We start from the raw sequence: 16605 nt of genomic DNA on the forward strand, positions 1-16605 counted from the left end.
GTAATACCAGGACAAAATTATGAAAAATGAGTTAAAGTTAAATTAAAAAGAACTCTTCAAGAGTGTATTTACACTCTGGAATGGTAATGAAAAAGTACAATGATTTCAGATGAAGGCAGTAATCATTTATTGGTACACAGCAAGAATGCCAACTATTAATATAATTAACACCTTGGATAGATCTATTTTCAAGTGGTTCAACTTTAAGGGACTAATTTTAAACACTAAAAATTCATTTTTCATTCACTTATTAGCTTTTTTAAAAACTCAATTATATACTCTATTGTTTACAAAGTCTTTTTTTACAAAAATCTTATGAGGTAGGTACTATAGTAGCAGCAGCAATAGTTAGCATTTATATAGCACTTTACAGATACTGTATCATCTTATCCTTACAACAAGCCTGAGGTTAATATTATTCCCATTTTACATAAGAAAACTGAACTTTTGTAAACCTATAAGAAATGAAAACTGATAAATCTGAATTTATTCACTCATTTAAAATTATGAACAAATACATGCGTAGCATATTCTACCATGTTATTATTATTGTATGCTCATCCCTTCTCTACAATCAAACTCAAAGAGTGGCAGAGTTGGATTCTCAAAGACTATGCCAGTAAAGTAGCTCTTGACAAAATACAGATTGAGAAAAGTTCCTGGGATAGGCCTAGAAACAACTAGTCCATTTTCCAGGGTAATCCTCAGACTCCTGGCCCCAAGAATTCATGTAGCCTGGACTCTTTATTAAAGGGTTCAGGTCTGTACTCATAAATATACCACCCACATTAACAAAAGCATTCATTGAGTCTTTCCCCATAATAGACCATGAGCTCCTTGAACTGGAAGACTATCTCACTCATAATCCCTAGTGCCTTGCACACCAGAGTCCATAATATATGGTAGCCTTGAATACCAAACTAAAAAGTTAGGAATTAGGTGACTTAGGCAAAAAGGGGCCTTACATTTAAGTGCCCACTTTGTGCTAGGCATTGTGCTAACCTCTTCTGTTCTTAATATGGTTATCAAAATGAATTAAATACATAAATGTCTACATACCCTTCTTTAAAAAAAGATACATTTGGGGGCAGCAAGGTGGCACAGTGGATACAGCACCCGCTCTGGATTCAGGAGGACCTGAGTTCAAATCCGACCTCAGACACATAACACTAGCTGTGTGATCCTGGGCAAGTCACTTAACCCCATTGCCTAAAACCCCCCCAAAAAAAAATTTTTAAAAAAAGGATACATTTGAACATCACTATTATGGGAGTCAATTTTGTCTAAGATAAATAATACTTCCATTTATAATGAGTCTTCTACCATTGCTTCAATAGTTACAGTAAGTTATAAAAATTATAGTAATAGTTCAAAAATTCCCATTGATGGGCGGTCTCAACTGAATTATACTTTGTAATGTAAATATTCTTTTAACTACGGCATTCACAGAATCTTGTTATGTATGATAGATCTATTTATTCCAACTGCCATAATCATCTGCTACTCCACACAGGAGCAAGACACCTCAAAAAAATGACATACTCAATGTGAACAAAACTTCATTGTATAAACAAAGACCTGAGTGAATATTAACCTATTTTATTTTGCCTATACTATGCTGTAGAATTGCTAATCAGAGGTAAGAAAGGTATTTAGGGCACTATCATCTTTTTCCTTTGTCAACTTTTGATTCAAAGAGTCTAGCAGACTCTCACCTAAAGATCTATATAGTAGGATGGAGAGAATAATTTAAGCCCATTGGCTCAAGAAAAGTTTCAGTCAGGTCATGGCCATAAAAACAGGTCCAATAAATTTATAAAATCAGCCACGGAATGAATCAGACTTTCTACCCTTCCTTTTCTCAATCTTTTGATCCCTCAACCAAAGAGGATGCTTACTGATCTCGAAGGAGAGATCTGAGATAAGACAACACCTTGCTTCCTCACCAATTGTAGACACCAGAAGTGAATAAACTGTTGAAACAAGTCACAAAGGGACCTTTGAAAGCCTACCTAGAGACTTAAAATAAGGTCTCTCCCTCCTAAATACTTCATCACCATTCCTAAATTATGTCTGGTGTGGTATGGTGTGGGCCCTGAATTACCACAAAAATCACACTTAAAAAAGCATTTATTTGCACCTAAATAGTAAGGAAATATGAACACGAGAAATTGAGTGGTTCCCTTTTGTAACCATGTTCTAATTAAAGTTATGTCTTTGTTAAACAAAGTTAGTTAACCAAAAATATTCAAAATCTTTTAAACCAAGAGTTGGCAACACTTGGTTCAATTTAGGGACTACTTGAGACCTGGAAAATATCCTCAGGCGCAGCTAGGTGTCGCACTGTATAGAGCACAGGCCCTGGAGTCAGGAGGACCTGAGTTCAAATATGGCCTCAGACACCTGACACTTAACTAGCTGTGTGACCCTGGGCAAGTCACTTAACCCTGTTTGCCTCAGTTTCCTCATCTGTAAAATGAGCTGAGAAGCCAAACCCTTCCATTAACTTTGCCAAGTAAACCCCAACAACTGGACAGGACAGAATATGCTATCTTCCCTACTCCTCCACAGCTAATCAAAGCTTGCCCATCTGCATCTTTCCCTACCAAATGTAAGAGAAAGAGCCAAGCTTCTCCTACTCTTAAGACTTTCTTATCTCCACAACCAAACTGTAAATTCCATTATTTAAATTTCAAATAGCAGTTTAGTTAAGGTTGTCTCAGGTGCTATTTGATCTCTATATTACATACTGCTGAGCTCTCTGGGTGATTATTTTTCAAGCCAATAGAAAGGCAGTATGGCCTACTGGAGAAGACTGGGTTTAGAATCAAGAAAGTCTGGACTTGGGTTCAAGTTCAACATCTAACACATACAACCCACAACCATGGACAAGTTCTTTGATCTCTTAGTGTCATTCTGTAAAATTCAACAAGAGCTTTATACTTTCGTAAACAACCAGTTTTACATCCATTAAATATGGTAAAAAAAATTTTCTCTAAGATTAAGATATTGCAAGTGCCTTTTCTGGCTTAAGTTTCTCAGTTTACAACTTGATTTTTACCATTACTAATAGCAATAAAACTATCTTGTTCCTGTTTCTCAAATAGTAAAGCTGTGAGTTAAGTCAATGTTAACTGATTTTGCCATCATCAGAATATAGTAAGCTCCTTCATGGCATTACCCTAAATACTGAAAAGAAACAAACTGTTTCTAAGTCTATATCAGATTGCATGCTATCTTGGGAGGGAGGTGGGGAAGGATGGGGAGAAAATTTAAAACTCAAAAGCTTATGGAAGTGATTGTTGAAAACTAAAAAATTAATTAATATTAATAAAGGAATTGTCTCTGCCTTTTATAAAGTGAGAATCTAAAACTAGAGAAAAATCTGTAAAAAACACAAACTCAGTCCATTCACAAAAATCCTACTTTAATGTTTTACCATGTCATAGAGGTAACAACCCTGGGTTCTAGAAGACAGACAGAATCACAAGCTTGAAGCAAGTTTTTAATGAAACTGATAGCCACAGAACGTCTAGATAGATTACCCATAACTTAAATAAATGGACAACGAATTCAAGTGTGGCATGCATGGTGTTTTCACATGTTGAAATCTCTGTTGAAAGAACAGAAATCTCAAATGAAATAGGCAAATTGATACATCTTCTAGACTCAAAATTTATTGGGTACTGTGCCAAGGCAAAAGCATAAAATTAAGTAGTCCTATCCATTTTTTAACTGAATCTCTGATTTCAATGGTCCAGGGACCTACCAGTAAGGAGCTTGTATTGACATGGGAAACTTCTTTGCAAATTTTAGCTTTAAAAAAGTTGCCTAAGCACTGTGAGTTTAAGTGACTTACCCACTGGCATAGAGACAGTAACACGTCAGAGTGTAAAACTGAAATCCAGTTCTCCCTAACTGAAGCTAGATCTCTACCCACTAAGTCACACTGCCTCTACCTCTACCCATAAAACTTGGAATTTCTTATCTTCTATTGGAATAATTTCCTTGGTTTCATCACTTTTTTAGATAAAAGTAAACATTTCTGAAATGTTAAATAAAATGCAAGTTAAATTTATCGCAAACAAACACAAAATCTTGTCTTTTCTTCAATTTCAACTGAAGGGGGAAAAAATTCAGGATAAGTGAAGGAACCTCATTTTGCAGCTTTCAACAAGAAATCTCTCCATCTCCTGGACCTTTTCAAGACACTGATACTAAGATAACCTTTGCCTTGTTATACTTTTGACACTTCAAAGTAAAAAAGGGCTTTTGTTCCTTTAGCTAACTTAAAAGTACCATACTCTATTTGCAGAAACCTTAACAGAATTGCAAGTAAATAGAGGTGAAGGGGGAGGGGGAAAGGGAGGATGCTAGAAAATAGAAATATTCTCCATTGCTGAGAGTTAATTCATTCATGTAGTAAAACTGCCTAGGGGCAAGAAAATGAGGCTAGGATTTATATACCTCTGGAACTCTCGCAGGTGAGTAAAATTTAATTGGCTTATCTCTGAATTATTATTTTTAATGTATACAGGACTTCACCAAACATTTCCAATTCATCCTATCTCTCTTAAAATTCACCCTCATCTTATCACTCCCCTATTCAAAATAAAAACACAGTGGCTCTATTACATTTTCAAATCTTTAGACTGAATTTTAGGTCTTCTACAAACTGACTTCAAATTGCCTTTTAAGAAATAAACTTTAAACTCTATTCTGAGACACCTGACAAAGTCCAACAAATTCAGGCAATGACCTAAAGTACAATGGGTGAAAAGTTAAGGAAAACAAAATAAAAGCCAGATTGCAACCAGTATTAACTGCATCATTAGACTTCGCTATGTTCTTAAAAGGATGGTTTTTAACTTTATGAAGTTAATATCAATGCTCAAACTATTTCAGACTTAACTCCTTCTCCTCCATAAGAGCCTTTAAAGCCTAACCATATCAAATCCATCCATAGCTCTAACTGGCATGTTTGCTTGCTTCTCTTACCAATTGATTATTTCTCCCTCTTGAATATCCAAATCTTGAAATTTTCAAGTCCCAGTATAAGTCTCACCTCATCCATGAAAAGTATTAGATCATTCGAGTCAACTTCCACAGTAAGTTTCTGATGAAAAGATTCTTTGAACCATTTAAGTATAAAAAGAGGCCAAACCTTGGCAAAAATTATAAACAAATCATAAAAAGCCATATCTGATCAGGTTCCTTCCCAGTCTTGCCCCACCTTCTTAACTGACTTAATTACTATTAAGTCAAACTACAAAACATACACCTTTGTTCTCCAGATTAGTGTCATAAATAATAATTTACAAGAAATATTTTCCAAAATTTAGATCATATACACACTTATCTGAATCAACAAAAATAATATGTCTCAGGGTAAGACAATAAAAACTTTTCCCAGAAAGGGTAAACTCAATGAGTTACACTGAAATCATGTACAAAAATTATTGTGGCTTGATTTTCATGTCAAGATTTTTTTCTTTAATATTGTAAGATTGTTTTCTTTGCGTAATATGAATTTTTCAAATTCAAGTACAGCAAAAGTTCCATTTTTTAGTGACTACATACTAGAGAATTCATAGCTTGAAAGGGTAGTTTCTAAAAACTTATAATTATTGTTTAAGATTAATTATACTAGTCTTTAAAATGCTAGTACAGGCTAGACAAAAGTTGTTCCAAAAGAATAACCCAAGCAAACACTGGTGGGTACTATGTGTAAGGAGTTGCAAATGTATCTTTAACTTTCCACTTTACAAGATACCTACTTTCCCCACTTTTTTGAATTCATAAATCAAAATAACAGACCAACATTAAACTATTAGCACTTTATGGTTGTGAAGTACTTATTTAATCCTCATCACAATACCATGAGATAGACGGGAATTTTTATCCCCATTTTACTGATGAAAAAACAGGTTGAGAGAGATTTCAGTGATATGCTGGAGGGGGTCACCCAACTAAAGGGGCATTCATTCTTTTGGAGTCCAAGTCCAGCACTAAAAGTACCAGACCATGCTGCCCTTAGGAAGTGACTAAATAAACAAATGTTCTGATTTCTGTAACCAGGGAGCATGTGGCCCAAAATGTCTTGCTAGGTGGAATACATTCATAATAAAATTCCCCAGTACGGAATTCTTTCTAAAGCCATACCTTGCACCCAGCAATCAATCTTCTAAGGACTATAAAATATGCTTTATAATTATAAACTGTGTTACACCCAAGTGTTACTATACTACACTAATAACTAAATATTAAAAGAACTGTCAAACAAGCTTAGATGGCTTTATCAAATTACTGTAATTTTTTGTTTATCTGTAACAGAAACTATTTACTAAATGAACTTGGGCATTAAACAGGAAAATAATGATCACTAAACATTAGTAATTCTTCCCCAGGCAGTTCTACTCTACTACTAATGCTACCAATCTTATTTAACCCACTCATTCTTTACTGCTTTGGCTACATCCTACTACCAATCTTATTTAAATCCTACTACAAATTAATATCCAATTAACAGATTGTTAACCTGTGGAAAGGAGCATATTAGGTCAGACATGAAAAGCAATCACAAGTTACCAAAAATGCTAAGTTTCGCCAAAAGCATTATCTCAAACCAGATAAAAGAGCAATGAAATCTATACTATTTATGGCACTTAATTGTTTTCTGTGACTGGAGATACAAATATTACCAAACAAGAAAACACACAAGGCCTCTCCAGCACATGGCAACAAGCCTAGTGCGCTTTAAGTCTCAGCTGAAATCAGGACACTGTTTTAAAACTTTAAGGAAAGATTTCATTAGTGGACTGCTGATATTTGGTACAAGTCGAAAATAATTAGTTCAATTTATTGTACAGCTCTGTGGCTTCCAAGTGCCGTTAGAAACAAAATTGCAAACCATCCCCCTCCCGCTTTTTTTCCCTCCTAAAAGTATCTGAATGAGCATTATGGAATAGAAGAATCACATTTAACTTATTTCCTAGTCACTCAACCACGAAACGTTAAAAAAAAAGTTATGTTTTTCCTACACTCCAGCAAAATATATGTAAATAAAGAAGAAAAAAAAGGTTAGAAGAATCTGGCCTGTTACCACGTTGTTACAAGACTGAATCAAGAAACTTCCTTCACCTGACTAAACAAAACCCAAATCTTTGTAGATTTAAAAAAGAGAGAGAAAGGAATAGAGAGAACTGAGACTCTCGCCTAGATTAGGAAGTTGTGCGGCGGCAGCAGCCTGGCTAGACCAGCCATGTTGGAAAACACTTGTCAATTATACTTCTGACAACTGTTCGTGAACATGGTTGAAGCTAACCTTGGGCGTGCTCGGACGGAGCCTCCCGGCACACCGCCTCGGGCAGCCTCTGCGGCCGGTGGGTTTCCGAGTTAGGTCGGACTTTGGGTCTCTCTCGCTCCCTCTCTGGGACTGCGTGGGGGGAACCAAGAGAAAAAAACGGGGCGGGGAAAGGCAAGGGAGGAAAAAAATGGTTTGAGAGTTGGCCGCCGATCGGCGGCAGCGGCGGCCGGAGGGGCGGGGTACTGCAATCGCGGGCCCAAGAAGTCCCCGGCCCCCGGGGAGGGCTGCGGGGTGGCACTGACCTGTCCTCCGAGTCCATGCGGCTCAGGGGCTCCCCATCCGAGGACACCTCCAGGCTGCCTCTCCTGCCCACCGAGGTAGCGCTGCTTCCGCCTCCCCCGGTCCCGTAGCCCTCGTCCCCGGCGCTGGAGACAACGCTGCTGCTGCTGCTGCCGCCACCGCCTCCGCCGCTACCTCCTCCGCCGCCGCTGCAGCTGCTCTGGCCGCCCCGCGGTCCCTTGGGCTCTTCCAGGCCCTCCTTGCCGTCTCCATCGCCGCTGCTGCTGCTGGCCGCGCCAGGGCTGAGGGAGCGGGTCTCGTCGCTGCTGCTGCCGCTGCCCACCAGGCTCTCGGCGCTGCTCTCCTCCTCGCCGCCCCCGCTGCTGCTGCTGCTCTCGTCCTCCTCCTCCTCTTCCTCTTCGTCCTCGTCTTCCCCGGCCTGGCTGGCGCTCTCTGGGCTCGGCTCAGACATCGTCTCCGCCTCGCCCCCGTCGCCGCCGCCGCCGCCCCCACCCCCGCCGTCGCCGTTCAGCAGCAGCTCTGCCACCGCCTGTGCTTCTGTCTCCTCTTCCTCCTCCTCCTCATCTTCCTCTTCTTCCTCCTCCTCCCCACAGGGCTCGGCCCGGCCCCGCGTCGCGGGATCGGGACTGCCGGGGGGGCAGAGGACTCAGGCGGGAGAGCTCCTCCAGGTCGGCCATGTCGGTGATAGCGGCGGCCATGGCGCCTCCTCCCTCCCTCTTACTCTCCCTTCCAATCGCCCGAGCCTGGGCTGACGCTGACACCGCCCCCGACGCCGCGGCCGCAGAGCAGGAGGAGGGACCGCGGGCGGCGTCACCGGCGCGCGCGCACACACACGCGTTCGAATAGTTGCAGGGTGATGGAGCGCTTGCGCGACAGGCGTGGCGGGAGGGAGGGGTTGGTAAGAGGGAGACGGCTTTTATTTTGCACTCCAACCCAGTATCCCATCGTCTGTGCTTCAGCCCATTTCCCTCCCAATCCCTTGCGCTCCTCAAGAGTATCATTTTCTCAAACTCAGCCCCGCTACCCAGGCCACAGACTTGAAATAGAGATTGGAGGGAATTGGTCTCCCAAGCACTCCGGGCACCGGTGAGCAAAGGCAGGCAAATAAATAAACTCCACGGTGGGGAGGTGGGCGAATGGAACTTGGAGTAACAAGTTTACTCATGTAAAAGAACATCAGGCCTGGAATGCCGGGCTAAGAAATTTGAATTTATTTTGTAGCAGTATGGAGCTTTGAAGTGGCTACAGCAGGCGGGGTTGATGCTTAGAGCCGCTATGCCTTAGAAAAAATTATTCCTGCGTGGGGTACAGTAGGGTAGGTTGGAATGGGGAGATGAGGAGTGGGGAAAGGGAAGGGTATTAGTCACAAAATGCAACATTTCGACTGTAACGTACTAAGTACCTAAAGCAAAAAGATATGAAAAAAATTCGGAGTAGACTGGAATAGACTAACAGAAAAGAAAATGTTCATTTGCGGGAACTGAAGCTCAAGAGATTGAGTACCTTACTCTAGGTCCAAGTCTCTCTTGTTATAGCATGAATGGAACGGGTCTTGGGGAATGCCTGGAAGCAGGAGGTGAAGGAGGAGTCAAGTGATTGCAAAATTTGGCAATGATAAGAAATACTACTAAGGGAAACAGAAAAATCACGTTTGGTTGGCAGGTTGCCAGCCGTTAGGGATAAACTATTGAAAACAAAAACAATTCCTACCCCCAAGGAACTTAGTCTTAAACTAGGAAACAAATGCATAGAATGGCACTGAGCAGTCAAGTTGAACGTTTCAGAAAAGGTGGGTTTTTGTTGCTCCTTAAATAAAAGGAGAGGCTGAGGCTGAAGTGAGGAGGGAGTGCAGTCCAGGCATGAGATTGCCTGTGCACCAGGGAAATGGACCGAGAGACCGCTTGGGAAGGATCTCATTCTCATAGGGAGCATAAAAGTAACTTCCAATGAGGTTGAGAAAGGTGATTCGGAGTGTTAAAAGCTAAAAAGTTTTTCTACTCAAGGCAATATGAATGTGGATTGAGTAGGGAAAAGAGGCCAAAAATGCCTAAAGAAAATCACTTTGCAATGTAAAGTGGGGAGAAATTTGAGACTCAAACAAAGAGGCAGTTACAATAATCTAAATTAAGCAAGATTTAAAGGAAGGATAATAACAGCGAGAGAATAGCCTTAAGCAAAACAAACATCCTGATCCAGAATGGAGAGATTAGACTTGAGTAGATAAAACATTTATTAAACTATGTGCCACGCACAGTGCTTAATTCAAGACAAAAGGAAAGCACTAGAATCTAAGAGGGTGCCCAACAATTGAATAATGACTGAACAAACGAATATAATGGATTATTTTATTGTTAAAAAATGACAAAAGCAAGAGATTTCATACAATGCTTGGGTATGCTCCGTAGTAGAACAGAAATCAGAACTAGAACATTTTATACAAGGACAAAAGCATTGTAAAGAAAAACGCTTTTGAAAAACTTCTAAGTACCCAGATAAATGCAATGTATCCAGGAGACAATCCATGTATCCAAAAGTCAGATGATAAAGCATGTTACTGACAGAAAAGATGACAGATTCAGGGTGCAGAAAGGGACAGTACATAGCCACAGTGTAGATTCAGTTTGTTTCACTAGGCTTACTTGTTACAAGTGTCTTTTTTCCTTTGTCTTTTTTTAACAGGAGGGTAGGGGAGAGTCATAGAAAGGTATTAGGCAAGTGATGCAAAAAAAAAGTCATTAAAACATTTTTTAACGTACTGAAAGGAATAGAAGATCAGAAAAATTTTGAAAGTAACATAGAATTATATACTTATTTTAAGAGGTAAGAAATGGAGATGCAGTTTCACATCTGCTGTGTGTGTGTGTATGGAAACCCCCTTTTTTGGTGTTTAAATTCATTATAATTTTTTAATGACCGATTCCAAGAATAATCTCTATAGAAAGAAGGTACTAGATATATTTTTCAGGGAACTTGAAGTTCCTGTTTAAATAAATAAGTGAAATAAAAGTCACCACTAAATATCCATTCATACAGAGAGAGAGAGATCACTGCAAGAAAGTCATATTAATAGTAATAGGATAGTAATTCTGTTAACTAAAAATTAATAGTGATAAATATTAATATTTTTAAATTTCATAAAAATTAATAGTAATAAACAAGGTGACTTTAATTCAATTATCATCTCCTCTAGTTAGAAAAGTATAATTTTTGAGCCATGTATTATATCTATTATACCATACCCTCCCCACTCCCCCACTTTTTGATCACTGACTCTCCTTGCTGTTCCCTTGACATTCCTATCTCTGAACTCTGGGCATTTTTACTAAATGTCCACCCATGCTTGGAATTCTGTCCCTCCTCATCTCTGCCTCCTGGTTTCTTTCAAGTCCCAGGTAAAATCCCACCTTTTTCAGCAAGCTTTTCCTGATTCCCCTTAATTCTAAGGCATTCCCTCTGGTTGATCATTTCCAGTTTATCCCACATACAAAGTATTTGTGTGTAATTTTTTCTATTTTGTTTTCCTCATTAGGTTGTGAGATTCTTGAGAATAGGGACTGACTTACTAATCTTTTACCTTTTTTTGTATCCCAAGTATTTAGTACTTAGTAGGCCCTTAAGAAATGCTTATCAACAGACTAGTTTTGGGTAACCTAACTTTTTATAGCAATCAATTTAAGCTCAGAAGTTATGGGTTAGAGATGAGTCAGATATTTACTTGTTTTGCAATATTGAGCAAGTCACTTAACTTCTCTAGGCCCTCTAAGATTCTGTTTTCTCTTTCTACCACTTCAGCCCTCTTCTCCCATTGATGAATTTCTCCCAGAACCTTCAGTTTTATTTTGAGAAATAGCCAAGACCAGCCATGCTTCCTACTTCAGAGTTCTCTACTATGCCCAGGTATCACTCCCGCACACTATGGATTTCTTCCCCTGTTAGAATGTAAGCTCCAAGGGGACAGGGATTTGTCTTTTTGGATATCTGTAATTGTATCCCCAGAGCTTAGCACTGTGCCTAGCACATGATAAATAATTAATATATGTTTTGTATCAAAGGCTGGACTATCTGACATAATTAGCTCTTTTTATTTAAAAAAAAACTAATTTAGATTTAAAAAACAATCATCTAAAGTGATATGGGCCTGAACTTAATAGTAGCAGTAGGAGTAGAAAAAAAGGGATCAGATTCTTAAGAAAGATATAGTAGAGGTAGAAATGGTAAGATTTGGGAACCAATTAGAAAAGTAGGATGAAGGGAGAGGGAGAAAATCAAGCATAATGCTAAAGTTACAAAACTACTGAAAGGACTCCTTTATCAGAGTACATTGTTATTCCACCTCTCCTCCCACTTAGCAGTTCTTAATCAGCTCAGTGTCCTTCAATCTGTTCTACAGTTCTTTCTCAAGCCATTACCCCTGAATAGTTTACATGCTTCTTCCTTCCCTATCTAGGCCCCTGGGTGGACCAGTTCAAATGTACATTATTTTCCCTTGTTCTATCACAGATTTTGCACTTTGAAGACACAGCCTTGGGTACTTCCACCATTAACTTGCCTTGCTTACACCAGCTGCTAGAAAAATTGGGCAAAGTAACGAAAACCAGTTGACCACTACAAATTTAATCTCAACTGGGCCTTCTTTGAACCAAGACAATCCTTTTACATCTCTTTAATTGATTGACTATTCCACTTATTACACTAGGTCTTCTAAACTTCTAATCCTTCCTCAAACCTAGTGGTTGCCTCTCCCTCTCCCTTCTTATCTGAGAACCTCACCTATTGAACATTCTGCTTCTTCCTTCCTTTTCATGGGTCATCATTCCAAAGCCTTCTGCCACGATCTCCTCCTTCATCTGTCTCACATGAAGAGGTGGCCCTTCTTCCTTGCCAAGGCCAACTCCTCTACATGCAGTGATCCCCTTCTGACTTCTGCGAATTGCTCCTATCATCCCCACTCTTACTAGTAAATCTTTAACTTCTTTCCCCCTTCCAGTGACTGCTTACAAATATGTGTAAATGTCTCCATCCTTAAAAAATCCTCACTTTAACAGTCTCTCCCTTCTGGCTAAAGTTACCAATGATCCCCTGCAGCCTTTGACTTCCTTGATTACAACCCTCTTTTTAATACTCTCTTCTCTCTAGGTTTTTGTAACATTGATCTCTCCTAGTTATCCTCCTGTCTGACCACTTCTCAGTCTCCTTTGCCAAATCTTCATCCAGGTCTTGATCACTAATAGGAGGTTCCCCCAAGGATCCTCTTCTTCCTATATACTTCTATCCCCTAGGTGATTTCATCTGCTCCCATATACTTATTTATTTATGTGTATGTGTGTATATTATATTACATATATATATATATGTATTTACATACACACACATATAAGATTCTCAGATCCAGGCTTAACCTTTTCCCTGACCTCTAGTCTCAGGTCTCCAACTGCCTACTGGGCATGTCTTGTAGACATTTTAAAAATCAACATGTCCAAAATTGTACTCATTATCTACTTTCCCTCCCACTCCTCTCCTCTACTTCTCTATTAATTTTGAGGGTACCATCATATTCTCAGTCACTCAGACTCACAACTTTGCATCATTGTCATCCTCTCCTCAGTTGCCAAGTCCTATCAATTTTACTTTCTTAACATCTCTTCTGTATGAATTCCCTTTGTCACCCCCCCCCAGCACAGGACCCCATCATCTCCCTCCTGAACTATGGCAACAGCCTGCCAATTGGTCTCCCTGTCCCAAATCTTTCCCCATTCCAGGCCACTTTCCATTCAACTTTCAAATTAATATTCCTAAGGCTTTCTTTTGATTTTCCTACCTCTCTATGGGCTCCTCTGTCTTCTTTGATGAACCTTGATCCAGTTTTCTACCTAACATTTCGCCTGGAGAACTCATCAGCTCCCAAGGATTCAAATCCACTCTTTGCAGCTTATTCTCAGATCAGTTTAAATAGCCCTATACCTCTCCTGATCTCCAGTCTTAAATCTCCAAATGCCAGTTAGACAATTGGATGTTTCCCTATCCAATCAGTTGCCAGCTTTTGTCAATTCTACCTTCTTAACATTCTTGCATATGTCCCTCCTCTTTTTCCGCCTCTGATGTAGCCACCATCCAGGTGCTAGCCCTCCGGACCCCCAACCTGCATTATTTCAAAAGCTCACTAGTTGGGCTGCCTCATTCAAGTTTTTCCCTACTCCAGCCCGTCTCTACTCTGTTGCCAAAGTTAACAGAGTCCAGCTCTGACCATGTAATTCCATACTTCTCCCCTCCCCCCACACACACTCAAACTCCAGTGACTCCCTATTTGCTTCCAGGATCAAATATAAAATTTGGTATTTGGCCCATAAAGTCCTTTGTAACCTAGCTTTTTCCTATCTCTTAAAATTTTTTTATACCTTATTCCCTTCCAGGTCACTCAAGCCAGTGACACTGGCCTCCATGTTCCTCAAACACTCCATCTTCCAACTCTGCATTTTTTACTGACTGCCCCCATGCCTAGAATTCTCTCCGTCCTCATCTTCACCTCGTAGCTTCCATTTGTCTGAAGTCTGTCCAAATCCCTGCTAATGCTAATTCCTTCCCTCCTGAGATTATCTCCATTTCATCTCGTATTACACATCTTGTTTGCACATAGCTGTTGGCCTGTTGGCCCCTCCATTAGGATGTGTGTTCCTTGAGAAATGAGAATTATTTCTGCCTTTTTTCAAATCCTCAATGCTTAGCACAGTGCCTGATACATAGTAGGTACTTAATAAATGCTTGTTGACTTTTTCACTAATCTATCATTTTCAGATCATTTGGAAGTATAAACTGAAATGATAATAGTATATAAGTCACTAACGTGGGATGCAAGGAGCAAAAGCTAACAATATAAGTCACTGAAGGGGCAGTTTCGAAGTATTTGACCAGGATTAAAGAGAAGGGAAATATCTATGATCAGTGAGAGAATGTGTGGCAGCAATTATCAGGCCCAGTATCAATCATTTTAATATATTTCATCAACATAGATTAGTGCTTTTTATTTATATTCTCACAACATTCCTTTGAAATATTTGAGAAAACTGAGGCTGAGAGAGATTAAGCATCTTTCCCCTAAGTGTCTGGGGTGGGATTTGAATTCAGATCTTCCTATTATTCATTTATATTCTCAAAAAAAAAATTGCTTTCACAAAGTGTGCCATTAGAAGTGGCACGCTAATCTCCAGTTTATAGATGTAGAAGCATATTAAAACCTCTTTTTTCATTCAACTCAAAATATTAAGCAATAACTATTTCTCTAGTCTTATATCCTTACTTAACTAAGGAAAGTAACATTATCAGTACTTAATCAAAATTCTTGGACTATCCACTACTAATATTTTTCCCCCTTTCTCTTTTGCCTAACCTCTTGACTTTTAAAAAAGTATGTAGAAGGTCAAGAACAAACCTAGGACAAAAAAAAAATTGAAGGTGGTAACAAGATTTTGAAAGAGAAATTCTTCATATCTAGATAAGATCTTTGTCTTTCTCCTTTCCCTGAAGGGATTACCATGTTGGCCCAAAGAAAGAAATCTCTGGATTACTTCCTAGACCTGGTTTTTGTTTGTTTGTTTGTTTGTTTTTTGTGGGAGGAGGAAGGAGAACAAAAGAACACTTGGAGTGAGTTGTCTTAGAAGGATTAAGGGGTTTTAGGAAAATGATTCTCCAAAATTAAGTGACTGTTGTTCTGGATTAATGAAGAAAAAAATAATAGTTTTTACCTTATCCTCAGGAGATGTATAATTTATCATCTTGAAATTTTGCTATGTTCAAGAACCTTGTTATAAATATTACTTCAAAATATCTTGTCGGTAAGATATATCAAAGGACATAGGGGACTCCATTATTTTAGACATCTCTCAAGCAGAACAATGCTTAAATTTAGAAAAATAACAAATTAATAGAAATTGTTTCGAGCAGACTTGTGCCTACAATGCAGAGTATTAACTTTTTTTTCTTTAACATAAATGAGGAAGTGAAAGCTAAGCAACAGATGTCATTTATTTATGTAATTTTTATTCAACAAACATTTATTAACTACCTACTATGTGAAAGGCCAAGCTTTCTACAGACTTGTTTTCACTTCAGTTACTTTTCAGTTTTTTTTTTTAATGCCCATAACCTACCACCATCTTCCTCTGTAAAGTAATACATGAAGTTTGTGGGTCCCCAGAAAGTTACTCTAGTTTTAATGCACGCTGTGGATCTCTTTACATTCAAAATCATAGCTCCCAAGCCCATAGTAATGTGTTTGCTTTTTAGAGACCACATTATTTAAAAACAAAACACATTTAATCCAACAGCATAGCAATTGTGACAAATATTATGAAGGTAGAACAGTGGGAGTTGGCAATCCAATTGATGTGCAGGTGAGTGAGAAGTCAAAAATATTTCAGAGAAGTAAAAAAACAACAGGTTTAGGAGGAAAACTGATGAATTCAGTTTTGGATGGAATGAGTTTCTAGAGATGTTGTGAAACCCAAGTGGAGATGTTCAAGACATAGTACTGAAATTTAAAGGATTCTATTTATAGTTTTGTCATCAGTATAGATGTAATAAGTGAGCCCCTGAGAGTGAACAAGATCACCAAGGGAAAAAACATAAAAATAGAAGAAAGTGACTAGGAAAGAAATTTGAGAGATACCCAAACTTAAGGGATGGGCAGTTTTACAATGAATTAGCAGAGAAGACTGAGTAACAGTCAGACAGATAAGCAAAAAATCTAGGCGAGAACAGTGTCATGTAATACCAAGAAAAAGAGATTTTATTAAAGAGGAAAGAGTGGTCAATGGTATCACATGCTGTAAAAAATGTAACAACAACAGTGAGGACTGAGGAAAGGTTATTGACTATAGCAATTAAGAAGTTTTTAGTGTTTAATTGGCTTTTTAAAATTTGTTGGCTTTTTACTTTTCTTTTCGTTGTATGCCTCAATCATTGATCTGTTCTTTGTTTCGTCAATGAAAGTATTTAGAAGTATG

At 38.9% G+C, this 16605-nt stretch overlaps 1 protein-coding gene across 1 annotated transcript in view; it reads right to left on the minus strand.

Annotated features, from left to right (window-relative positions):
- AEBP2 (AE binding protein 2) overlaps positions 1-8333 on the minus strand; it is a 53094-nt gene extending 44761 nt beyond the window's left edge. Inside the window, 2 exon segments of the mRNA XM_020994341.2 lie at positions 7609-8243; positions 8245-8333. Coding sequence (XP_020850000.1) covers positions 7609-8243; positions 8245-8304 — 695 coding nt within the window. The 5' untranslated portion in view covers positions 8305-8333.
- Positions 8334-16605: the final 8272 nt, after the last annotated feature.

This window comes from Phascolarctos cinereus, unplaced genomic scaffold (assembly GCF_003287225.1).
Source record: "Phascolarctos cinereus isolate Bilbo 61053 unplaced genomic scaffold, phaCin_HiC Scaffold_1;HRSCAF=81, whole genome shotgun sequence".
Lineage (NCBI taxonomy): Eukaryota > Metazoa > Chordata > Mammalia > Diprotodontia > Phascolarctidae > Phascolarctos > Phascolarctos cinereus.